A 27706-nucleotide genomic window follows, 5' to 3' on the forward strand; every position below is an offset into this window, starting at 1 on the left:
ATCCATCTCGAACATAAGGTGGGTAATTCATACCATAGTATACTTATGCAGTTGAACCAATGTTTATACATTTCTAGCATCTTTTCGCGGAGCATATCATTGTATTGGAAATTACCAATAGATATTGAGATTCCATACCGATAGAGCCTTATACTAAAGATACGGTTCTTCGTAAGCACTTGATGTCTTCCTAAGCCAAATGTATGTTGAACTATTCCTTGAACATTCAGAGGTGAGTTGAGACTCTCAACAGTTTTAGATCCATAGTTGGTATATGAATGTGTTTCTTATGCTGCTAAGTGAGATTTGATCCCAATTTGGTATAAGAAAATAATTTTTTGGGAGAGACTATCTATTTTGGTGATTTCTTTGCATAAAAAAGAATTAAAGTCTCTCCTTGTCAAAATAGAAGATATTCTTAAGGCACTCTAACTAAATAAGTAAATAACTTGGGGCATAATGCTTGATGCATGCTTATGGAATCTTTGATGCTTCGTTTAGTCTTCAATCAGCTAGATTGGAACTTTTCTTTTTTCTTAAATTAACTTGAAACATTTATGTAATAAATTGGTCTAGTTTCATCGATTCCTTCTTTAAGGTAAAGTGAAGGGTAACTGTCAAACAAAATGTCATTTAATAAATTAATGAAGATCTCCTTTTTTTCATATTCTTAGGAATCAAATTCAAATATCACATAAAAAAGTTTAACTCACACACACTCCTCAACCAAATAAACTAAACCCTCTTGGTAGCACTCCTCTTTTGAGGATATACACAGGTTTCACGCAACAAGTTCATGTTAAATTTTCAAAATGAGAGAACCAATTTAACATACACTACTCAGCAATTTAGAGATGTTGATGATACTTTCTCCTTGTGTTATTTAACTTTTATCCATCCTACATGACCATGAATCAATCAACCCAAAAGTTAGTAAAGTAAAATTGAGATATATTTGATTACTCTGAAGTTCTCTCCCATCTAAGCGTAGCTTCCTTTGTTGTCTAATGAAATCAGACAAACCACCACCAGTAATGAAATCGGCCCCAATTACTTGGCACAATTTGAATTGTGGCAGCTAATCAAATTGACACCGATATCAATCTCAGCAAGCAGAAAGAACTCTACGTAAGCAGAAAAGATTGTTAGACGTCGACAACTCCCCAATGAGTTGAGTATCATTTACTAGCGAATAAGTTCAGAGCCAAGGTATTGAGTTAGCTACGCTATTGGATAATGAAATTTGCACCCTTAAAGAAGAAACAGTTCAGAGCCAAGGTATTGAGTTAGCTACGCTATTGGATAATGAAATTTGCACCCTTAAAGAAGAAACAGTTTATAATACGAGAATTTATGACACAAGTGTTTAACTAAGAATAAAGTACGAGAAGAGTGTGCCTACATTTTTACAGCAGTGATGACCAAGGCAGGAGGATTTCTTTGATGCAAAGAGTTGTGGGTACCATTAATGAAATCATGGAGATACCATGAAAATATAGAACTATTTGCTGATATACCTTTACCATGAAACTATGTTGAGTTCGTGCAGTAGTGGAATTTCAACAGTTAAACATAGCCGTTTTCCAGGCACAATTGGATTTTGTAGAAGCATTCACTTGGCCACAGACTCAAAATAATGTGCAACTTTATACAATTCCATGCGAGTCCAACCTAGTCTGAGCATAATATCTACCTTAGCAAGCGAAATTAACCCGATTATCCTATCGTTGGAACCATAAAATTGTACGAGTTTTAAGCCAAATCGCGAATTTGGCATCCTGTTGCTCTATCTAGGCAAACGGCTAACCACAGTACTCATCAAAATAAATAAAATAAACCACTATGGGCAATTCATTTCAATTGTGCTCAATATCAAACTTTCACATTTCGTACCAATTTAAAACAAAAATGTCCTCGTAAAAATCACCAACATATAAAACCAAGCCACAAAATCTAGAGCATCAGGTAACAAAAAGAGAAACAAACGCATGCTGCCACACTCAACAGCTCTACAGGTCTTGAACACTCAAACCTGCAAACATGAAATGACTTGCATCAAATAATATTCGTATAACATAAAACATACGACTAGTGTTAAAAGTAACAGTAAAATTAACCAACCGGGAGGAAGAGATTGCTTCAACTTATCGGCTTTCTCAGGGTCAAAGACACAAAGCGTGTACAAGTACTTGGAGCATCGAACCTTAAACTTAACGACATCCCTGCTCCTCTTGATTTTCACCGACCTCGCATCCTTCCTCCGCGCCGTCAGAAGAAAATCCTTAATCTCGTGGATCTGCTTAGGCTGTTTTGTGTTGTAAAAACACACATAACATTATTCATCGGATTCCAGACACAGTCAAACATTGTATAAATCAAAGACAAGAAAACGAAATAGAAGCAATTACCATTGTGGTTTGCGAGTTGTGACTTGTGACGACGACGAAAGAACGAGCTTCCTTGGGCACTTCTTCAATATGTAGACGGTGGTGTCCCGATTTCTCTTACATAAACCCTAGTCGTATTCGGGTACCCGGTTTGGGCTGATCCCCGAGCCCAAACTATCGTGGCCCTCTTTCAATGGCCCAAATGTGATAAAGTAATTTCCTTCTTTTTTAAATTTTTTAGACAAAAAAAATATATTCCTCGCAGTCGCAGCGTTGGTATTGTCAATAAGGTTGTGAAAAAAAATCTAAATATATAAAATAAATTCAATTTAATCCACTTTAAATTCATTTAAATGGTCTAATTTCATATTTTGAATTTTAAATCCAATCAAATGAATTGGATATGGATTTGATACACACTCCCACCCACGCCCACAACACACACATACGCCCACACACACACATCCATCTTTTAACAACTCCTAATAGTAATTTGTTCTTATAAAGCTGGTCTCAAAGGATTGATTATTCTTTGTTCTATTTTGTGTTGCCTCCTTTGTTGAAGGTTAACCTTCTTTAATATATTAAAAATTTATCACCCATAACATGTAATTCATTTAGTCAATGAAAATCAAAGAAGAAAGAGATTTTGAGCAATAATTTCTTGTCATAAATTAAAAAATAATGCTGATAGATAAATGGAAAAAGAAAAGAAATATGTTATCCACTTTGAAAAAAAAGAGATCTTGAACATTTTGATATAAGTCATATATTATCCGTTATGACGGTTGACTTTAAACCTTTAATAAATGAGGGGGAAAAGAAAAAAAAGATTAAGAATGAGTTAGTGAAAAATATTTAAAGATAAAATTTTAATTTTTAATTTTTTTAGAATTATTTTTAATAATTTATTGTGTGCGCGTACACATACACATATATAGGAATGCATGATTTTTGAAAATTTAATGATGCAATCATATACGTGTCCCTCAACAAAATATATATAATATCAATTACTTTTTTATTAATGGGCCTAATGCACAGGCCCAATTGGCCTTGCAATAAACACAACATTGGGTTCATCAAGAGGATAACTGAAATCCCTCTTTAACCTTGTTCCATTGCAAAAGAAAAGATTTAGATGCGATAAATGAGTACTGCAAATGTTGATCATTAGATAATATTGGAATGATTAACATTATGAAAAAATGTGCATGACTTTTTTTAAGAGTGGTAACGTGACTTTAATAAGTTTTAAGCTTGATTATTTGTATATAATTGTATGACTCGAATGTTTAATTTTTATTTCTCATAATAAAAAAAAGTTTATATGTACATATATGATGAAAAGAGATTAATTTACTCTAATTTTTTTTATAAGATTTCTCACTTCAACTACTCTTTGTATACATTAAAATTTACTAATCTAACTATTAAATATTTTGATATTAATTCAACAATCATACACACTAAATTTTAGATAAATCTAACATTTATAGTTGTATAATTAAATATCTTGATATTGATAATTTAATGATCATGATTCATGCACACTTATTTTTAATTATTTAATCAGACTTTTATAGTTGCATAATCTTACAGTCAATATTTGGTTATATATATATATATATATATATATATATATATATATATATATATATAAAATATATTACATGTTAAATTAAATTTATTTAACAAAGTATCAAACAATTTTAAAAATGTAATAAAATTCCTAGACTTGTTCTACTCAACCAAAACTATAAATTTAACATTGGATCAAGAAAATTTAATATGTACATAAAGTTTTTAAAGAGAATAATTTTACTAAGAGAGTAATTTGATACGTACCTTCTTTGTATATATAAAATCAATTATGGTGGAAACAGCTAACGACACATCCATGCACTTGTTATACAAGGTTGCCGTTTGCTACAACCTTTTGGATCATGTCGTGGGTGATAGAGAAATGCCATAAACCAGAGTACGCAAGAAAAATGGAAGAGAGAGATAAGAAAGTGATGAGATTTAAGATAGAGTGTAAGTTATGATCAACAATAAAGGTGGGCTAGGGTTGTTGGATTGCCAACCCTACCTTTTCTCATTGGTATTATTATGGTGGATAGTGTCCTTGTCACCATTCCATACCCAGAAATAAAAAGATCATAACAAATTAGGCAACCCCACAACATGCATCGAAAAATTGCTCAATTGAACCCACACTCATGTCCAACTTTATCCACCCAATCCCAGTGGATCGACAGCTATAATGCCACAGCTAAAAAGGACAACTCGTTTGCCCTAGTTCTTATGCAGGACAATTGCAAAAACCCTCGATTTGAGCTTTTTGACTGGCTATTTTTTAGTATCTGTAAGACTGTTTTAGAGTTACACTTTCCGTAACCGAATCATAATATCATAACTAAAGTTTCTGTAAAATTAAAATTTACTTTCTACGACTAATTACGGTTTAATTAGTACTTTTTTTAAAAACAATTACGGCTAAAAACTGTTCACAGTTTAAATTGATCATATGAATTATAAGATCGGCTGCATGCGTTTTATAATTTTTTAAACAACAAATAATTTTGTATATATACATATACAAATTTTAAAATACTTCCCTAAAATAACAAAATATACAAAAATCGTTCCATTTTTACAGTATTAGAAACATATTCCTATATTATGACTTATTGTAAGAAACGAAAGAAGATAAATCATTGTATTCAGGGGCACCATGTCTCAAAATATTGGGATAGCTTAAGGTCACCTTCTAAAAAAGTATTATTGTAGTTTTCTTTTCTTTTTTAATAAAATAACATTTTACTTACATTATCTTTTAAAATTTAATTATTATTTTTTTGTTTCACTCCCTCGGATATTTTTTTTCTTTAGATGTGACGTACCCCAGGAATAATTGCTAACGCCATCCTAATAACTATTATTGCCATGCGATCCAACTATGACTTTTCCAACTTAACAAATTAAATTAATTAATGGGTTCCTTCGTTTAGAGTGTGCTTGTTAAAAAAGAATATGAAAGAATAAGAATTAATGTTTAAAGAATTAAAAACATAAAAATGGTTAGTATTCTTCAGAAAGGACGTTTTAAAAAAGAGTTAAAAAGTTAATTTTGTTTTAGTAATAAAGTATAATTAGTTTTGATTTTCAAGTGTGAATACAGATGCGTAATATGTTCGTTTTTCTCTAAATGAAGTCTACTTACCATAATTGATTTTCAAGTGAGATTCGAAACCAAAGATGTTTGGCAAACATGAATGAGTACTGTCGGAGAGGATTCTATGTGCCGCAATTGAGTTTTTTTATATTCAACAAAATAGCAGCATGTCTGTTTTATATGCCTCATACCACAAACACAAGCTAGGAGAAAGGAGAAAAATGTGTCTTCATTGTATTCTGAATGTTTAAAGTAATCTCAGCCGTTTACTTAGTTTAAGATCGTGTACCAGGATGAGCTCAATCTCGTACAAAATCCATGCTAGGCTATTAGACTTCACTCCTTTAGTCCTTTTTAACTCAATAATTCACTTCCGTTCTTTAAAGTTTAAACAAATTAATACATTTAGAAAAAGTTTTTGAGATCTACTTATTATTATTATTACTGATTTTTATATAGACTTTTACAAAGTCACAAACCTAATGTGTAATTGGTTCAATTTATTTTAATAAAAATAATCATTTATTTTTGTTAAGTTCTTACTAAATAAGTGATTATTTTCTCCCTAAAAGGAATTGATTATTTTCCTTCGAAAAAACTGCTCCAAACAGTTGAAATTTTATCTTAAATTTGTATACAACTTTCTCACCTGTCAAAGGTAATAATGCCTTCCAAAAAAATTTTAAAAGGATGAAAATATTTTTTAAAAATTTTTAAGGTGAATTTTATATTTCTATTAATACACCTCGCGTAAAAGATGGCAATGCAAGAAAGTTTACACGGCCAGTAGCTGTTAAAGTATAAGGAATTGGGAGTTTGTTTATAAGTCCAACCACTACATTCAATATTATAATTATGAATAATATTTACTAACTAGCATATGAGACAACTTTCTCAAAATGGTGTCAATATGTGCATATCTCCTTTCTCCCCTGCCTCCTCCTTCGAGTTAAGCTATTACTTTGTGGAATTTGTACATGATATATTATCATAACCAAAACTATACTTTCTAGGTGAAAGATTTTATTGAGTTCAATTAGCACTGTTCCTGTCCCTCAAGCTTAGGTAATTGATTTTGAAGCCAGCCATGAGCCAACCACCATCATTAAGAAACAAATTAGTCAACCTCCCAAGAAAGGATACCTTAGTGGTGGCACGGAATTCGGATGCTTTTAGGTTTAAGGTTCCAAATACATAGTAATAATAATAGTATGTGAAGGAATAAACAAGATCGAAATGGACAAATGTACAGCTTTCAATCTTTGCCATTCATGAAGCAAATCCATCACAAGTTAAAGTAAAAGGGTGCATGGCCAAAACCAGGAAGAATACAAAACAGACCACTTTCAAATTAATGGAAGCACAAAGTGATCTGTTCACCGTCCTTTTATGTTGAGACACATCACATGGTTTTGGTGTCCTCTTCATGTTCCAAGTGTCACATCAACCTTTCCCAAAATGCTTAGTTATCAAAAAGTTCAAGTCCTACAATGCAATTTCCTCAATCATCATCTACTTTATCTTCATGCATGAAAGACGCTTTACCAATGAAGTTCAATAATACTACCTTCAAATTGTCAAGTATACTCTTTGGTCAAATTCATGCCCCCAATGATCTTATAGCCAAGATTAAAATAAAAGTAACAATATAGATATAGATAGGGAGACAGAGCTATCTTCACTCTTTATGCATTGAACTCCTAACAGATTTAGGGTGTGTTTGGATTTAAGTTAAACATGAGATGCACACAATTCTACGCAAATTCAATGTATAAAAATAAATTAAAAGTAAGGGTGATGATACTTCTGCAAACATACGTTTGTAACCTTCTAGCCAAACACACACTAAATAATTAATATATTGTAGATAGCACATTGCCAAGATGCCATATGTTTACATTGTTTATCTTAAGAATGGTCCTAGGCAGCAAGAACAGGAAGACAAAAAAAAAAGGCTTAATAAGTAGCCTATAAACTACAACTAGGCAGTACTTCCCACCATTTGACAAAGGGTGGAGAAGTAGGAGCAATAATACAAGAGAGAAGAGATTCATAGTATTTGATTGTCATATCATTCAGTAGTTTAAAGACCCCACAGTTGTTATCCCAGTGCTTAAATTTCTTGGGTCCTCACAGACACCGTTAGAGAGCCTCTGAATGGGGACCGAGTTAAGAAGCTCAAGTTCATTGTTGCCCATCTGCTGCACTTCCTGAGGGGAAAGTATCTTGATATACCCTACACTATTTACAAATTCCCTGTCACACCAAAGATATCGAATGAAAGATGTAAGAAAAGCCTGGTTATTCTGAAGTGGCATGAGATTTCATTTAGAAATAAAAGGAACAAAGAATACTTACGGCCACGGGCCATCACCAAGGAGCAGAACGTCATTCTCTTGGTCAACGAATACAAGCTGCCAGCCTGATCTCACAGGGTCCTCCAACTCACCTTCAAGGCCAAACATACGAGCAAGCTCGCTGCGTAGCTCAGGGTAGCTGGTGAATTTAGTGATGTCCAAGGATCTTCCAAAGGACCCTGACTTGTAAACCTGTAAATAAAAAAGCAAAACATGAATGAATAAGCCAAATTTTATTGTGATCAATCACAACATAGTGATGAGAAAAAATTGAAATGCTTATTTGAGAGACTGAAAGAGAATACTCCCACTGGATAAGCTCACCTTCACAAAGGTTTTGTTGGATGGGTTTCCTTGCCCCCCATTTTCTGGAGTTTGCAGGAAGCCCGTTTCACCAATATTGTGTGTCATTCCAGGATTCAATGAGGAATCAGGTCCTGTGGTGTTCAGGTAATTAGAAGATTGAAAAGGTATTGTGGGTGAGTCACTGTTGCTGCTAACTCCCTTAAGACTTGACATCCCATTATGCATTAGAAGTGACGAGGGCTCTATATTGACACCAAACAAAAGATGATTTTGTGGATCATTGCTTCCTTCTATTGTACACTCCCTACCAGGAAAGGCTGGCAATGCAATGCCATTTTGAGCCATGGTACTATGTGGCTGCCCTAACTGCTCCACTTGAGGCAGAACACATTGAGATGCTCCAGAAGAAAGGAGAGGATCCACCACAACACGCTTGGAGGGTGGCCATGCAGTCGAATGTTGAACAGGAACCCAAGAAGTGGATCTAGGAAGGCTGAGAAGGTGAGATGTGTCATCCTGAGGAAATGAATCCAATATACTATGCAGGGGAGAAACAATAGCAGTAGTCGTGGGGTTTCCATTTGAATCAGAAAAGCTTTGCTGATGGCCAAGTGAAGAGATAGCTTGCATGGGTGGTGATTGAGACTGAGCTGCTGAAACAAACTGAGACATTGTAGAGACAACACTTGAAATCTGTTGATGATCTACCACTTGTTGCTGTTGCAACTGCGGTTGTTGTGGTTGTTGCTGCTGCTGCGGCAGAAGATGATGCTGATTCTGATTATTGAATGAGTGCTGATGCTGTAGATGCTGCTGAAAGTGTGTTTGAGTTTGAGCCTGAGATTGAGATGGAGACGGATGTGGATTTTCTTGACTATTTGGAAAAGCCTGCTGAGATGGAGACTGCTGCAACAATTGAGTTTGCATTAAGGGAGAAGTCTGGTTGGGGAAGTTCTGCGGTTGCTGAAACTGAATTGAGGAAGTAGGATGCTGTTTGGAAGGATTTGAAGTCCACATATCCTGAAGTGCAGCGGCAGCCATAGCTTGGTACATATCTGATTGATAATTCACCATTGAGGGATCAAGCCTTGGCTGCATCCAAGGACTAACACCAATACCCTGAAAATTAAGAGATGGAAGACCTCTGTCTGTGTCTCGAAGCCACATTAGTGAAGAATTTATTCCAAAATCATCATCCTTCAAGCCTGCTATGATCCATAGGGGAGAGTCAATGAGAATGAATTTCCATTTATGCATAAATGATATTGACTTAGAAACATAAAACAGCTTTCTAAGTTGAAAATAGCTCAGGTCACCAGAAAGTTCGTGAATATTGTCAGCTCAAATGTGGCAAGAAGCATACCATGGAACAAAGGCAGTCCTGGAGGCCACGGTCTCTTAAGCCTAAGGGGAAATGGAGATGGATACATTGGAAATGTTGTTAATGGCTCAATTTCCCATAAAGACACTCGAGGTTGCCTCTCTCCTGCTGTGGATTCATCCCAGCCAACCTGCAACTCAAATAAATACCATCTTTAAAACCCTTCCTCAATCCTTAATGAGACAAAATGTTCCCCAAGAAAGATAATCATATTACTTCTGAAGACACAAGTAACATTCAATATAAATTAAATAACATCAAAGATAAATCATAAATGTTTCCAAACAGACCTTGACTGAGCGCCAATGGGAATTTGGCCACCGAATAGAATCCAAGTCACTAATGCCAGTTATTGTGCCCATGTATCTGCATGAGTATATACATAAACAAATTAGCACTACAAACATGTATCACCAACTCTACAAACTGACTGAGCATTAGATTATATGCTAGAGCATTATTGAGGATCAGAATAATCATACATTCAAATTAATGTCTCCAGTTCATCTCATTGGAACAAATTACAGACCATCATTAAAAAATAAATAAAAGAAAGCAAAGTGGTGCTCAGGCAATTGATTTATAACATGTCAAGATAAATGAATTAAAAATGTATATGTTGCATTGAATTTAAGTACTGATAAATAATAATACTTTATGATGCCATGCACCCATATTTGATATGCCATGGGAAACAAGATATGAATATTCCAATTAAAGTTGCATATCTGTTTAACAAGATAAGCACAAAATGAAATTAATTAATCTAATATTTATCACACAAGTCCATAATGACCAGATTAATGTTTTCCATTGCTCCTAGCTTCCTAGCATGTTTGGGTCCCCAAATATACCATGCATAACAACATGAGATTAAAAGCAACTCACAAGAAAATCACAGCAATCACTCATATTCAACACAAACCAAGAATTTTTCTACGAATTTAGGCTGTGGCTTGTATCAATTTTGAAATTTAAACCATGTTTGATTTTTAAAATCATATTGCATATTCACCTCAATTTACCAAAATGTCAAGCATATAAAGGAAAGCATTTCCACTATCATTTTCATCAAGTTTCAAAAACCTACCGACGCACACTAGATTCCTCTGTTTCAAACAGCATCCTGAAGCGCATACCAACTGAAACTCGAGTATGATATACAGCTTTAACATACTTTGCTAAAGGTATGACAAATTCTGATGGGCTAGCACTGAATTGGAAAAGAAGATTGTCAATATAAGCAATATATCAAATAACTTAAAACTCTTCTAATGTATGATTGTTGTACCGTGGGTTATAAAAGATGGTGAAACGACTATTAGTTGCAGCTGCATGAGCTGCAGCAGCAAGAAGCCCCAAGTGCATGCTATCACTTGACAACACTGATGAAGGCATCACAGGTTGAGGTCGATTAGCACGCCGAATTCCAAGAAGCAATTGATTCTTTTCATTCCTGTTATGTTTATCAGACCAATTATTAGATAATTAATAATGAAAGTAACTATGCTTAACACAATAACCATCTGAACATCACAATTAACAGGAAGACCATACTTCAATAGCAACCTAATTAAGGATCCCTCCCTCAAAATATAAACTGATAAAAATATTACAATACATTTAATATGTCAATTAAAACATTCCCCTATATTCTTCTGAATGGCCAAATGACATAACAATTTGACTTAGGGAGACAAGTCAGTCAGTCACATAACTGCCAAAGGCCAATTTCAATATACACGATGAAAGACTTGGAACGAGAGGAGCAGAAAATTACTTACCAGATAAACAGCACTGAATCACCGGCAACAAGTCTTTTAGCACTCACAAACACACTCCATCCTGTTGTAAGTAGATGCCTTTTGGGCTGGCCTACAGAAAAGAAAAGAAAAGAAAAACACACCGAACTCAAACATTTAAATGGAAAGTGAAACTTATTTTCAGCACCCAGCTAGAAACATACTGAAGTAAAAACAAATTAATCAACAAAAAAATAAAAACCAAATCCTACATTTGCAATTAAAAAGAGCTTTATTACTCACCACGGAAGATATGTCTAAATTTCCACTCATTACCATGCAAATCCCTAGCAATTAACTCTTGACAAGGAGGCTGTTGTGAAAAGTCCTATAGGTCACAATTATGAAGTGTAAGAAATTAATGGATTTGATGAACAAGTTAAGAATTTTAGAGCATGACACTGTGACAATATTTTACCAATGGAGGAAAAACTTTTTCAGCTGCCCTGCGAGGAACAGAGAATCCCCCATGAGTGCTAGTGTCACTGGCTGTCAAAATTTTGCAGAAGTAGTTTGTTGGCTGTTTACTCGGAGTGCCCAACTCAGCTGGAAGGTATGCTCCCTTCTGCTCTTGCTGAAAACACGGTCATAGTCAAAAGTTGATATTAGAATAGAAACATAAAACCCAGACAACTAGTTATCAGTTAAGCAAGGGAATCATACAGGATTAAGAGGTTGCAAGGTCATCTGAGCATATACTTCATCTGTCTCAGTATCTGCCTGAATCCAAAAGAAATGAACAAATAGTTAAAGAATAAGAGAGAGCAGAAATCAGCATATGCGAGAATTTGAAAGAAGGAAACCAAAATAAACAAGCCTACTTCAGTAAAAAGCATAAATAAATAAACCAGCCTTACATGCATAGTCAGATTATGAAGTTGACAAATAAGCTGCGGTGGTAAGCTTGGATAGTTAGGTATATGGCCATCCACTTCCCTGTTGGTAGACACAGCAACCTAAGCAGAAAAATGCTGTTAGGTTATGCATATGCATGTAGCTTACGAAGAAAAAGAACATACAAGACTAAAGAATTGTGCTTAAAAGTGAGTTAAGCATTCGTATACAAAAGGGTCACCATAGTGAAAGAACTAAGCCAGTTTTGTTACAAGCATGTCGAAGTAACCCACCCTTACATTAGAGACCAAAGAGACATGACAAAGAACCAATTCATGTCACAATAAGGCAAGTAACAAAAACAGCATCTTCATGTCCAGGAGCTATAATCTAATTACTCACCTGTTCACTGTGACCTTGCGGAAAGTATACCACTCGGCTTCCAACAGCTGGTAAAGAAACAAGAGGACCAGCACAAGCATGCCAAAGTTCTGAATCTAGAACTCGCTTTTCTCCTGCAAAACCCCATCCCAATGTCATGAATATGCAACAGAAAGCTCATAACTGCCCCCTTAAATGCCTCAGAGGACCAAATGATTATGGCACAGCCAAGATCTCAAAACAACAAAGGAAAACTCCAATAGAAGGGTGCTCAGTAAATTAAACCAAAATCCTTTTCTGATCTCTGAGCTACAGCAGAAGGAAGAGAAACTGTAGCCACAAGAGCCAAAATTTCCACATCCCCACCTCAAAAAAAAAAGCATGAGTACAAATCCCATAGGACTGAGGATGAAATAATTAGTTCCCAAAAAATAGAAATGAAGAATACAAAGAGAGAGGAAATGGAAGAAGAATATGCAAACAAGAGTACACATACCTTCCTGGGGTGGAGGACTAAAACCAGGTGAAGAAAGTTTCATTTCAGTAAACTTTCAGCAATTTCAAACCTTAAAACCCAGCCCCGAAATCAATGATTGAAGCAAAACTCTTAAGTAGAACAATTTAGCAGCAACAAAATTCCCCCAACCTTCACCCCAAACCAAACAACAATCCCTTTCTTCCCTTCCTCCTTCCTCCACAATAGCATTCTTTTTTTACCTTTAACCCCCCCTTCACCAACCAAAACCCAAATGAATCAAAACAAAACTCAAACACCCCAGATGCCAAATTCCCTCAACCATCAACGAGAAACGCTAAGAAACTCTGAAAATTCCCACCTTTTTTAATCCTCAACCAATACCAGTTTCACTACAAAACACAATTGTTCTACTCCTACCTTTCATTCGCTTCCTACCCTCGTCAACCCACACCACCACCCAAAGTTCAAATCTTCAACCCAACACTTCATCATACAACAACGCTTGAACCACCAATAGCAAGTAACACGCTCCAGCACCTTCTTTTAACCCCTTTTTCTATATCACCAACATTTTTTTGGCAACAACGTGAAAAACCAAACAAGCGAAGAAACTCCAAAACGAAACAGATCTCAGCGAAAGGAGCTACAAATCCCAAAGGGTAACCGGATCTCAAGCAAAGCCGGGAAAAAAGCGCAAAATGGGACTTGGGAATCAGCACAAGCACTCACTCCACAGTACAAAAAACCGAAGCAAACGTTGCAACGGAAAACGACCACGGTTACAAACGTAGGTACTTGTTCCTTTTTCACGGAGGTGACAAGAAAACAGTGTGATACACACCTTTAGAATTTTTTTTTCTTAAAAAAAAACCGGGTCTGTTCTTTTTTTCTTTTTTTCTAAGCAGCCATAAGGGAAAATGGGTAGCAGTTTCGGCGGCGACTATGGTCGTGCTACTGTTGCTTTTCTCTTTCTATGCTTGAGCGAATGAAGACAGAACCGCCATTGTTTTTGGGTGTTTTTTAAGGAGGAGAAAGAGACTGTGTCCCTGTGTCAGATGATTTATCTTTTCTAGGGAGAGAAAGAAAGAGAGAGAGAAGGTTTCATACTTTCATTTCATTTCACAATTTTTCGCATTTTTGCTTTATATATATATATATATATATATATATATATATATATATTACTTATATTTAGTACTTATACATGTGAATGCGATATGACCTTTCGAGTGTCCACGGTTTCAGACAATCAACGAGGGAAAAGAAATTAATGTGAAAATACATCAGCGTCTGCATTCAGTGATTTTTACTACAGCTGCCCTCGTGCAATTATTTTTCCCTTTTTAATGTGAAAATGACGGTTACTGATTTGTTGAATTACAGTAATAAATTTTAATGTATCAAAATATTATCATTGAGTAAATTTTCACTCTAATCTCTGTGGTTATAAGTGTGTTGTTTACTTTATTTACGGGAGATTGTTTAAGTTGTGTAAAATAAAAATAGAGTTAAATAATCTCGTTATAAATGATTTATACAATTAATACCAATAATTATCCCTCTTAAAACATAGTATACGAAAATTATTTTAGACTGACTTTACGAAACAACTTTTATTATGATATTTTTATTGATGTCAAAAATTAAAATAAGTGTCATCTTGTAACTCTTATCAATGGTGTTGGAGATGAGCCCTTGACTGAATTAAGGTTTAATATTGTTTCTTAATTGTAAGTTTTTTTTATCTTTGTAGAACAATAAAGTAATTTAATTCCCCTACCGAAAAAAGTAATCTAATTCTGAGTTTAAGGTATAATCTACTATTATTCATAAAATACATATTATAATGGATGTATGGAGGTACTGAATTTTGGTCAATACTTGCAACTCAAACTAATCAAGCATTTTGAGTCAAGATCAAACACTATAGTATGAATGTGGCCTCTGGTCCGATGGAAACAAAAAGAAATTATGAATAATATTATAATTTTTATGATGGCATTAATGTAGTAGTATTAATTATTATGAAGGGAGAAGAAAACTAGGGGATTGATTTAACATGCATGGAAGGATAAGTGAGTAGTAGCAATAGCATGTTCAGGATTTTGGAGCATCATTGCAAGGCAACTTGTTCGATAAGCACTCATGCAAGGGTAGAATTGGGCAGCTTGCATATGTAATGGTTATATTTTTGTCAAACATAATTATCTGGTTCAACTTGGGACTCAAACTGAACTCTCCATGCCCAATTGCCAGTGGGCAACAAAGTCAAAAAGTGTCAAGGCCTCTGTGCTTCATGAAAATTATAATTTCTCAACTATAGTAGCATCATGTAACACATGATGGTTTTTTTACCACTTAGTGTAATTTTCTTTCGAAATTATCAAGTGAACGTATTTTTTAAATTAATTTTACTTTAGGAGTAAATCGTAAAAATGATTACTATTTTATAAAAAGAAGTCGTATAATTAATTCAAAAATATTTCCATTTAGTAATTTTGGAAAAAAATATTCCAAATGATAAAAAAGTCACACATGATGATAGTAAAAAAGTATTAAAAAAAACATAGGAAAAAGTATGAAATACAAACTCTATTATGTTACTTTTTTTTATCTGTTACGTCGATCAAGCCGAACGAGCAATTTATAATTTATACCAGGATTGAGCTAAAAAGTAAAAACCCAATCCAGAAGTATATCCCATTTATTCGAGTTTAAAAACAGGTAAGAATCACCATAAAAAGAGTTGGAATCTAAAAATTGGTTCAGTAAAACCTAGGAAAGAGTTAGGATTAAATATACTCAGCTTAATCTATAATTTGCTCAACTCCTAATTTTACTATTGATTCTTATATTTTTACAGTCTAATTTATTTTTTATGTTTTATTGAAAAACTCTAGTTTATAATATTAGAGGTTGGTTGAGTGGAACAAGATATTATTTTGCATTTAACAAATCACAGATTCAAACTTTCACTCAAGTGCAATAAGATAAAATTTTGTATATGTTATGTAAGTAATTTTGTAAGTATTTTTTAAACTTAGAGACTTTTTTTCCCTTTCTAGACCAGAAAACGAAAAACTCTAGCCTATTTTTTTTTTTGTCTATATTTTTCAGATCGATGCCAAAAACATTTTTTTCTACAGTTTATAAGGAATTATTATTTAACTTACATAATTTTATGTATTTTTTTACACAAACATAATATTATGTATAATGATAAGATATAAATTATATAAAAGTGTCCTACATGTTTATATAAAAAATCTCATTAAAAATTATATACGTTTATATTTTTTTACCGGAAATAATATAAAAATCTATTCATATCTATCATTTTATAGCAAGCCACCTTGAAGGAATATTTATGAGCCATTTAGCTAGAAGGTAGTAAAGTCATTTTGTCACCCATCTTAGCCGTCATGAGTTCAACTCAAAATGAGTTAATTTAATTCAATTCACTTTAATGCTAATTTAAATTGATCAGTCTAGCCCGATCATCTCAGATTGGTAGGTTAAACAAGATAATTAGTAAAAAAAACTGAAAAAAAAAGCATTAAAAACACAAAACAAATTAAAAGTGGAATTCAAAAAACCAAATAGAATAGCACAACAACACAAATGAAACATCTATCTAGTTTCTCTAAAAAAACAATTTATCAATTACTCACTATAATCACCACGTTGGTATTAATTGTTTTTGCTGAGATTTATTTTCATATTAATTTAATAATTACGTTAAAAAATAAGTTAAACCCAATTCGACCCCCGTTCATTAATGAGTTATTAGGCTGATACAACGTAATTATAGAGTCATAAGCTAAATAACTTTTTACAACCCAATCTACCAGCGAGTTGGATTGAATTGAAATATAATTATGGTTCATTTTGACTTTATATCCAGCTAAGTCTTAGGATAGAAAAGATACACTATTTGGAAAACAAGGAAATTTTTGCACTTCCTCTACGAAAGAAAAAAAGGTTGGATTATGAGTTCGTATCGTATTATAGCTTGATACATAATAGGTCAATTTAGTTCGAATAGGACCAGCTTATATAGGTGTTCATAAAAAACAAGTCAGGTTAGTAAGCAAATGTGCGTTTTTGAATTAAAGTTTATGAATTTAAGTTCAAATTAAAAGTAGGTTTAAAATTTAAGTTTGATAAAAAAAAATGAGTTTATACAACCGAATTTATGTTTGAATACTTTTATGTTCAAAAGTATATTTGGTGAAATAAAACTTGTAAGGACATGAAAAAAGTATATTTGGATTCTTCTTTATGAGCAACTACATATTAGATATAAGTATCATAAATTGTTCCTATGGCATTTCTAAAAAATGGCCAATATCCCCAATCATTTTTTAATTTTTTAGGAAAATGACAAAAAATGGAATATTATGGTTTGATATATTCAACCAACAAGTTAAGGCAAGCATGTAATACTTTATGGAACTATCTACTTATAGTCTTTCCCAAGTGTTGAAACCTCTCTTGCATCACTCTATTTTCCTCTCCATGGTCAACTATGCATAAGAATACTCCAGTCATTTGTTCAACTCTAGTTCGCTTAGTTCCTTTCAAACCATGTTCAACTAATTTGATACAAAATTGACTAAATATATATTTTTTCATTCAGAATTGTTTATAGCACCGACTCATATAACTTTCCAAAATCTCACAAATCCAATAATGACTTGTTTGGTCACTAGTTATACAAGATATTTTGCATAAAATATCTAGTGGCATACTCACTAACTAATGCACCAACATGTTCAACCTCAGATATCTCATATTCTAAGATGGAAAATATATTAGAAATTTCATTTTCGTCCTCACTAAAATCTCTATTTTAATTGTCCATTGGTGTTTTCAACCTGTAAACCAACAAAGACAAATCAATTGTATGACATTGTACCAAAGATAGCAACTACAATAAATATAAATAAAAGCAAAAGGTTAAATATGTTTTGCATAGTTTCAAAACAACCATTTCGAAAATAATTATTTTGAAACTATGCAAGTTTCAGAATGTTTTTTTTTTCCCATAATTATGTGTATTTGCCTCCAAAAAAACTTTTTCATAAATAAGAGTGTAAAAACATGACACATAAACAATAATATAACTTACCGTTAATACATATATGAAAAAATATAATATATAAATATTTGACAAGGAAATGGAATAAAATATACTTTCATTAGTCATATAAATAGTAGTTCCATTACAACACTTCCAAAACAAGAATTTCATATAATGTCTTAACAAAAAGTTCACTCAAATATTGATATCCAACTACTTTGGTAATGGATTATAAGATGTAAATTTCAACCATTAGACATCATTAGTTGACAACAGCGTGAAAACAGATCCATATGACTTATGATAACCTCCATTTGTGTGATTTCATCCATGACTTCACCAATAGAAGTACCACGACTCATGGGTGTGCTTACAACAATTGAGCGTGACTCAGAGATTGTTGTAATTCTATTCATTGCATCCGTTATTTTCTTTAATGTAGGAACTTTCAACTTTTTCTTACTTTCTAGTGTTTCAATAGGTCCATCTATTTTCCTCTTCCCATGGCTCATCTCACTATTAGTTCCTTGTGATAAGCTTATATTTATATTTCCTAAATCACTACTAATTCCAGCACTTGATTGAGGTTCAATTTCTTCACTATCTCCCGATCCTTCTTCAAGGCCGACACGTCAATATCCTCCAAGGATGGACGATACACATCATCATTCTCTTCAATGTTAGTGGGGAAGCGTCCCTGAAGATGGAGTCAGTAGCTACCACATCCTTGAACAATGTAGTCAAATCATCACCAAAGACAAGTCCTTTATACGTGGGTTTTCCATATTGTGGTTTCTCCCGCATATTTACAACTAATCAATAATATACCACTAAGACAAAATTATATAAAATATAATCTCATATATCACAAATTCATACCACTAGTTTTTTTCCCACCACTCATCTGATGCTTTCACAGTATTTGTTTCATCATTCCATCTTACTCTTGTTTCTTTTGTCTTTAGTTTGATCCATATTGACCAATCCATTCTAAGATTATTCCTCTTGTTTCAAAATTGGTTTTTGTCATATTTGTTTATAGTTTTTTCATTAAACTCTGACATGATACCACTCCACCTTTTCCTTGTAAAAGTACCTCAATTGCACTTTCCTTTTAATACTTCATTCAAGCATGCTTTGATAAACAACTTAGTTGTGCTTGAATTCCATGTTGCTTTGATAAAATGGTTATTATCTTTTTTATTTTAAAAAAAATTACTAAGTAAACGAAGAAAAAAATGGATCTAAAATCACAAACAACAACAATTTTCACTCTCATATTATTATTATTATTTTATTTAATCATTTAATGGCGATAATAATTTTATTCACTAATTATTTTCAATCATAATGAGTAAAAGTCTCTTCTCCTTCCATTGTTCTATCTCTGGCCATCCATCGATCCTAAGAGACCATTACCCCCCTACCGTTTCTGCCACAACCTTCCTACTAGAATTGTTGTCTCACCTAATGACAACAATCGTCTCATCATCAATGTTGGCAACAACACATTGATGAAGGCGAAGAAGACCGACAACATTTGTTTGTGGATGAAATTTGATCGATCAAGCTACTCAGAATTATAGGAGATGATGATTTTTTTAGTTGTTTGTTTTTTAAAAATAAAATATAGTGACAGTTTTTAGTCAATATTGTGTAAAGTTACTTATTTTAGAAATGTTTAATGCTACTTTTGGTTAATTATATTTCAAAGTTATTTCGCTATGATACATTAAATTTTAAAAGTTTTATTTTGTTTCATTATATTTTTGAAACATATCGTTTTGGTATTTTTTAAAATTTAAAATTTAACAAAAGAGTAACGTTTCTAACAAAAAAATTGAAAAAATGACTAAAACAATACATTTTGAAAACATATAGAACCAAAATCAAATATTTAAAACTTAATAAACCAAAATGAGATAATTACAAAATAGAATGAACTATAACTGTCATCAAACTTTATTTAATCAATTAAGTTAAAACACCTTAATAAATACCATATTTTGTCTAAAATTATCAATGATATAATAAAATAGTTGGTGCTAGAGGTGCAAACGAGTTGAGTTAAATCAAACACTAAAATTTTAGGATTAACTTATGAAAAAATAAATGGCTGAACCTTTGTTTTTTCATTTCGTTCTTAGTTTTATTTGTTTTTTAATTTCAGTCTTCAAATAAATTCCATTAAATGGTGATATATATAATACATGAATTATCAACACGTGACCAAACTTAGTTTTGTAATGCATCATGTAATAAAACAAATGTAATAGTTATTACTAGTTAATGACTATTATTAATAATAAACCAGAGATGAAATAATTTTTTTATAAGATTTGAAATATATAAAAAGAAATACCTTTTTGAGAGAAAAAAATTAAGCCAACATGATATTTTTCGAAATTGAAGTAGGAAGATAAACACAGCAACGTGAAGACGTTGATCCTACGGACAGAAGTGTACGAAAACGAAGGATGAATGGCATCCGATGGGTGAGGAAAAGAAGAAAGAAAAAGGTAGGTCCCATAAGAGAAAAGAGTTCCTTGATGGGACTTGACGGCACTTTTTCTATTGGTCGCTTTCAGGAAAACGACACACGCATACCCTGCGTTTTATTGCTCCGACCCAGAATGCGGAACAGTTTGTTGGTGGCATCCATGTAATTTCCCCAAACTCGATTGCGACAACCGCTTACACAAACAAACTTGGAGATACGCAAATGCTTTCTTTCCAGCACACTAGTTTTAATCTCTTTCTACGTGTCATTTTGTGGTTATATTTGTATTTAAACATGCTATGGTGTGCTTATTAATAGTACAACATTAATTAATAAGGTCACAGTAACAAAAATTGAATAATGAACACGAGACCTTAATTCGCTTCAACACGAGACCTTAATTGAATAATAGTACAAGATTAATCTACGTTGTCCGTTTTTGGGCAGCTATCTATCCTTACAAGATTTTTAAAATTATTAATATGATATACTGTTTTATATTATTTCCATAATTTCAAATACCATAAAATAGATCAGTTTATAATATTTCACACGTTTATATGTACAAATATTACTTCTACAACTTAAATTTTTTGAAATTCATCACTGACTTTAAAACTTTTAGTAAAAAAAATCATTATTTATAGTCCTTTTAAATTTTTTATTTTTATTTTTTGGTTTTATACGGATTAATTCATGCGAACTCCATATTCAGTAGCAATGGTATGAGAAACCCATCATTATTAAGTGGAATAACACCAACCTCCTTTTGCATATCCCTATCCGACGCCGGCTATGCAAACTATTCAGCTATTTGGTCACATTTTTGTAGGGATTTTTACTCACACAGAGAAATATAAACTATGGATGCTTTTAATTAAGTTTCACTTTTAACTGCGCAAAGCAACAGACCGACACATGCAATCCCTATGTTAAAAGCCAAATTAAGCTTTTGTCTGATGCTTGTGGCAAAAAAATGTAGAAACATTTTGCAAAAACACATTTACTGCAGTGCTCACTGTTTTGCAATCAAATGGTCAGTCTTCATGGAAAGATCCTTGAGTGCACGTAATTTGCTCCATCTTATAATTAAATGAATTAAATTAAATGATCATCGACTATAACTTAATTATAAGTGTGTGCCGACCAAATTATGATTAGTTAAAGTGATTCAGACCTGGACTCCTTAAGTTCTTGGTCAAGAGTTTTTGTTTGTTTGATATGTCTTTCTGAATTGTTATATCACGTGGACCAAATGTAATTGGTATTATTTTTTAGTTGTTTACTATATTGATTTAGCTTATGTATATATATATATATATATATATATATGGGGAATTAACTGAATAATATTTTTTAAATTTACTATTAAATTGAAATTTTTTCCACATAAATCACATATATAAAATTTGATATGATATTAATAAAAATCATTTTTATCACTTTTATGTAAATTAATATCAACCTAATATAAATATATTAAAATATAAATTATTTTATTATCTTTTTGTTATTATTCAAATTTGATACAAACTATCGTAATATATAAATATAATTCAATATGATTAGATCAATCAAAATTATATTTTATATTAAATTATAAAAATAATATAACAATTGTTATAGTCATATTAATATAGTTTGATCTTTTCTTTCTCTCTCTATATAAAAATAATTAACAAAATTCATTTTTATAAGTAATTTGATATTTTGATCTCTTATAAAAATCAAATTAAAGATCTTACAAACAAATAAAAGTGATTTTTTCCTTTGGGTTCAACCCCATTCACCGAGGAAAAACATATTTTAGATAGTTATCAATTTACCATTACACTATACCTTCTAATTATAAAATTATAAAAATCGTGTAAATATTAATACTAAATAATTTTTTTTTTGTTGCCTTATGCCTGAGCCAGCTCAGGTAAGTAAGGTCAACTAACATAGGGTTTGTGATAAGAAGTAGTGTGCTATCATTATTTTAAAGTTAAATATCAAATTTGATACTATGGAACTAATGTGTAAAACACATATCCCAACATATAAAGTACTAGTGATAAAATTATAATATGGTGCAGTAGGCGTTGAGAACAAGTATTTGTGAGAATTGTATATACTTTCCAACTTATTACTTGCATAGTCAATATATTTGTCAAAATCAATAAACTTAACAATCTTTGCTTACAATGTTACCACTAATTCATGACACAATATTTTTCACAAAGTTACTTGTAGTTTCACTAAATATTCTATATTTTATTGTAGTCCTTATTTTTTTTTTCTTTCCACTTTCACTTTTCAACAACTTTTTTCCTCCCTTTTCGGATATTCTTTCCATTTTTAGTTGTCTCTTTCTCCTTCTTTCCCATTCCTTTCTTTTTTAGGCTAAACACAAATCCAAATACATATATTCTGAGCCAAGTGCACAGGGTAAAAGTCAAAGCCAAATATTTAGTTAAATTATTATTTTTTTAATCCAAACAAAAATACTAATCACCAAATGAAAACTAGATACAATAAGTTCATGATTATAAGAAAAAAACTTAAATCAAGACTATCAAATAATGAACATTTTGCTACGACAATCTTGTCTCATTGCCACGCCTTATCATTGTTATCACATGTTGTCTTGAACGAGGTCGACCTAAAGATATCATGGTTGAGGTTGAACCAAAGTGTCCTTATTGAGGTTGACTAAAGATGCCTTGTAAAGATTGAGTTGAAAATGGTTTGGTTGAGGTTGAAACCAAAGTAAAGATTATCTAATTGAGACCAGAATAAAGATATTATATTATTTTGATTGATCTCGAGTTGAAATGACTTTGATTAAGGTCAAGTTGAATGTATTTTAACCAAGGTTGAATTAAGATTATCCTAACCGAGGTTGAGTTATAGATATTGTGGATGATTGTGCAAAATACATTTTTAAATAGTCACAACATGTGGGCAAATCCTTAAGCCTTGACCCAAGCTCCTTATTAAATGGGTTGAAGGCTTTTAGGCCCCTTCTTTAGGTGGACCAAAAAATTAACGACGTTATAATGGGTCAAGTGGATTGAGATTAGGGCTTAAGGCCGAAATGACACATCTACACACATGTAAGCCCTCTTGAGGAACCAACCAACAAAAACTAGTTATTATACCTTTGCATTTCTTGACCACACCATGTAGACAATTTCATAAAAACAAGGGTTATTTTTCCATTGACTTTAATAAGTTAACATCACAATTTTTTTTAGGAATGGTTGCAGACGAATGGACATGGTGGCAGGGTTGTGTTTGCAACATGACATGATGCAAAAGGAGAATGATAATTAAGGGAGAATAAGACACTGAGATATCTATGATGGTTTATGAAGACCCAACCCAATGTAATGAGAAAGAGATGTGATGGTGATGGAGGTTTAGAGGTAGCAATGTCGTGATAGCGAGAATACAAATCTTTGACGATATTAATTAATGATATGTGATAATGATTATTCTCTAATTTCTAGAAGATGGTGGCTTTGGTGAACCTATTGCAATGGAAATGATGAATTGTTAGGAAATTTAATGGAAAGTAGAGTAAAAAAGAGAAAACCAAAGTTTAAAAAATAATGGACAAAACAAATATATATATATATATATATATATATATATATATATATATATATATATATATATATATATATATATATATATAAGTCCATTACTTCTCAACTTTTTAAATAGGACAGAAAAACTAGTAATGATGAGCTGATGATAATTGAGTAACAAATAACCATAGAGACCAACATAAAGAAAAAAGAATGATAAAAACTCTTATTAGAATGTTTTTAAATAGGATTGAAAAACTAGTATATTATAAAATGAAAAATGCATTTAAGCGGAATATGATTGAAATTTAATGTCTTGTAGTATCAAAATCCGTGATTAACTACTATGCCTTATTAAATCAAATCTCTAGTCTCATTAATAATATTAATTTATATTTTTGTTTCTTGCTTTAGCTAGATACATATTGATAGATATACTGAAGCTTTGGAAAGACTCACATCAATCTTGTTTAATATAATGAGAAGTTTAAAGAGTACCACTAACGACAAATAGGATGTTCTAAACTTTTGACCGAATCACTAACACAAACATAATAGTACTAATAGAATTATGAAAAAAATAGAAGTTCAGGTAAAGTGTATATAGCATTATGCTTTCTAGTTCCATCTTGATGAAAGTTTGTTTAACTTTGAATATTCAATCAAACATTAAAACCAGAACAAAAGGAATAATTACTTTTTCCCTTTTAACAAATAAAAATGTATTGTTCTTTTGTTGCAAGTTTTTGCTAGATGTAAAAGCACAATAATTTTCACTATACACGTTTATTTTATAGTTTGATAAAATTAATTTTTTATTGTTACATGTGTAATGAAAAATTGTGTTTAAACTAATCATGGTTATAGAATTTTTTTGTAATTTGATAAATTATTAAAATTAGTAATTGAGATTGCTTATATTTGAAAATAAATAAAATTTGTTGTTTATCTTTGAGATGAAAGGAAATACTAAATACTGTGTAATCCCATTTTACAGGCCAAAATTGTTGTATAAGTATTTGATGAGGTACTTATGACTAGGATGTGTTAGTTTGGAGAGAGAAAAAAATAAGAAATAATATAAATGATCAATAAAATAATATAGGATTTATACTTTTACACTTTTATTTTAATTTAATATTTTTATTTCAATTCACATTTGTTTTCATTTATTCCCACTCTATTGAACGAATCGTTAGGACGCTGAAGATCGATCTATCTATCTCAGGCAGAAGAAAGGAAAAGACGGATTACTAATTAACGTTTCTCCCCTTAGAGCATCATCACTGGTAATTGGTAAATCCTTGACTCGTTTTTTTTATGCTTATAAAATTATTAAAAAAAAACACAATTTCTTGATCTAATTAAAATTATATTCAACTATTATTTTTATGTTGCATGCCACAAATCGAAAGAGAAGTGAGAACACGTATTAAGTGAATATATTGTTGGAATAAAAATCTGTGAACTCTGCTGCATTTTGAACCAATGTTTGTCATATTGAGGAAGAGATAATCGGGTCGGGTGAATCATCATGATGTACATCTAGGTAGCCTTTCATTTTCATGGTTATTTATTCAATGTAAGAAAGAGAGGGGTGAGTGGAAAAGGCTGAAAGATATCAAGAAAATGGAACAGCTCATTCGTGTAGGATTTGCGGGCCCTTTTAAATTGAATTTAATTTTCTCTCTCTCTTTCTTTAGTCTCAGGCTCTGAGTCTAAGATAGATAGATTGATAGATTCCGTAGTTTTTTCCTTTTTGACGTGACGCCTTTACTTAGGGAGTGGGACTCCAGCGTCAGACCACTCACGAATGAGTGAGTCGTGACACACGTTCAGCCGCGGCTATTGGGCTTGGTCGGAGATACCAAAATTTTTTTAAACCAGTTTTAAAAAATTTTATTTTTAATTTTCTGTCTCTAATTTTTAGTTTCAACACATACTCATTTGAAAAGTTCTCAAACTTACCAAAAAGAGTGTGGTTTTGTGATAAGGATAACATCAACAAAAATAGTATTAATATTGGTGATGACATAACAATATTACTAATGATCATAACAATATTAATGATGTTGGAATTGATAATTGTAGTAATAATAATAATTTTAATGATAATAATAATATCGATAGTCATGATGATACAACATTAATGATGTTGGTGGTGGTGTTGATATTAATGATGATATTGAAAAAAATCATTATCAAATATAGGAAGAATGTATTTTTTTAAAATAAAAATCAAAATTAAAAAAAAATTATTAGTTTTGAACATAAAGAAATCTTTTATCTTTATTTTGAATACAAAGGTAAAAAATGTTTTAAAATTAAATTAAAAATCACTCAACCTTAATTTTTGTCAAACACATCTTATTTCAAAAATTACATTTAAAAATAAAAAACTCACAATCATCCTCAAAAAGTCCTAGATGACTAAGTGATTTAAGTAATGAAAGAAAAAGAGAAGGTTATGAGTTCAAGTTCTTTTTCTATCTCTTTTAACATTTTTTTCTAAATCATAAATTTCATTTAAGTACTGATATCGTGTAAAAAAAGATCAAATTTGTAGGTTAAATATTATAAAAGATCAAAAGTATAGATTAATATAAACATGATTAAATATTAATTATCATGTCATGAATTTAACTTATATCCTTCGAGGACATAGGTTCAATTAATATTTTTCATACCATAACTTTGTTAATAGACGATGTATAAGTATTACCTTGAGATATACACTGACTTTAATGAAGTACTGATATTCAACTCGTCTAAATTTTTTATTGACAATTTTTTTTTATTAATCTATCATTCTTATTATAAATAATTACAAGCATTTTATTAGTTTGTTAAATTGGTTAATCTGGACCCATTATTTAGGTCACACCAATCTTCTAAATATACTGGCTCAAACCTGTAAAAAAATACTTATGACGGATAAACAAGTCGTACTAAACTTTATAATTAGGAATGAATTTAGACTTAGAACATGGTTGAAAATTCATTGGGCGAGCACCAAATGTATGCTTATCAATAGGTCTCCCCCTTCATTCTTCATTCATCCGTTGGATCTACCTCGAGATGTGCCCTGCAGTAAAACAAATGAAAAAAAAACTTGCACTTAATCTTTATAAAAGTAGTTTACCCACGGTATCCTGTATTTTGTGCCTAATAGGGAAAAAAGTAATTGCAATGAGTATTTTTTTCAAATAAAACAAAAAACATTTCTCTCAAAATTAATTTTATTTACCACAAATTGAAAAACGTTAAGCAAAATCTACCGTTACTATCATCCTCCATTTTATTCACCGCAATGTGATTTTCAGAGGAAAAATAAGTTGTAAGTAGGTCGTGATCTCTCAGTATTTGTATAGAACCTACTGTAATGTCACATAGAAGACTTTTAACTTTGCCTTTTGAATTAGAATATCAAAATAAATGCTATAA

General features: G+C 31.7%; 2 protein-coding genes across 3 annotated transcripts; both read right to left on the reverse strand.

The window, feature by feature from the left end:
* Positions 1-1824: 1824 nt before the first annotated feature.
* LOC100805669 (60S ribosomal protein L38) lies at positions 1825-2669 on the reverse strand. The gene is made up of 3 exons (XM_003531121.5): positions 2409-2669; positions 2122-2305; positions 1825-2032 (listed from the first exon to the last, which is right to left on the reverse strand). The coding sequence occupies exons 1-3, from the start codon at positions 2409-2411 to the stop codon at positions 2010-2012; spliced, it is 210 nt and encodes a 69-aa protein (XP_003531169.1). The 5' UTR covers positions 2412-2669; the 3' UTR covers positions 1825-2009.
* Positions 2670-7415: 4746 nt separating this feature from the next.
* LOC100806203 (auxin response factor 6) lies at positions 7416-14231 on the reverse strand. 2 transcript variants are annotated; one of them, XM_003531122.5, is made up of 14 exons: positions 13123-14231; positions 12648-12760; positions 12269-12367; positions 12075-12131; positions 11830-11985; positions 11655-11739; positions 11394-11484; positions 10901-11065; positions 10700-10822; positions 9900-9975; positions 9592-9739; positions 8247-9433; positions 7924-8114; positions 7416-7821 (listed from the first exon to the last, which is right to left on the reverse strand). In XM_003531122.5, the coding sequence occupies exons 1-14, from the start codon at positions 13163-13165 to the stop codon at positions 7641-7643; spliced, it is 2715 nt and encodes a 904-aa protein (XP_003531170.1). In that variant the 5' UTR covers positions 13166-14231; the 3' UTR covers positions 7416-7640. The 2 variants fall into 2 exon arrangements, with proteins under 2 accessions (XP_003531170.1, XP_006585093.1); XM_006585030.4 differs by having other exon boundaries at positions 8247-9436.
* Positions 14232-27706: the final 13475 nt, after the last annotated feature.

The sequence above is a fragment of the Glycine max genome, chromosome 8, assembly GCF_000004515.6.
Source record: "Glycine max cultivar Williams 82 chromosome 8, Glycine_max_v4.0, whole genome shotgun sequence".
Classification (NCBI taxonomy): Eukaryota; Viridiplantae; Streptophyta; class Magnoliopsida; order Fabales; family Fabaceae; genus Glycine; species Glycine max.

Bases quoted from the DNA above. Each gene is read 5' to 3' on its own strand.
- LOC100805669 (XM_003531121.5), bottom strand. The intron at 2,033-2,121 runs GTTGGTTAATTT...TCATGTTTGCAG, and splicing joins GAAGCAATCTCTTCCTCCCG to GTTTGAGTGTTCAAGACCTG.
- LOC100806203 (XM_006585030.4), bottom strand. From the start codon at position 13,165: ATGAAACTTTCTTCACCTGGTTTTAGTCCTCCACCCCAGGAAG. The intron at 11,485-11,654 runs GTGAGTAATAAA...TCTTTTCTGTAG, and splicing joins ATTTAGACATATCTTCCGTG to GCCAGCCCAAAAGGCATCTA. The intron at 9,976-10,699 runs GTAGGTTTTTGA...ATACTCATGCAG, and splicing joins GAGGAATCTAGTGTGCGTCG to ATACATGGGCACAATAACTG.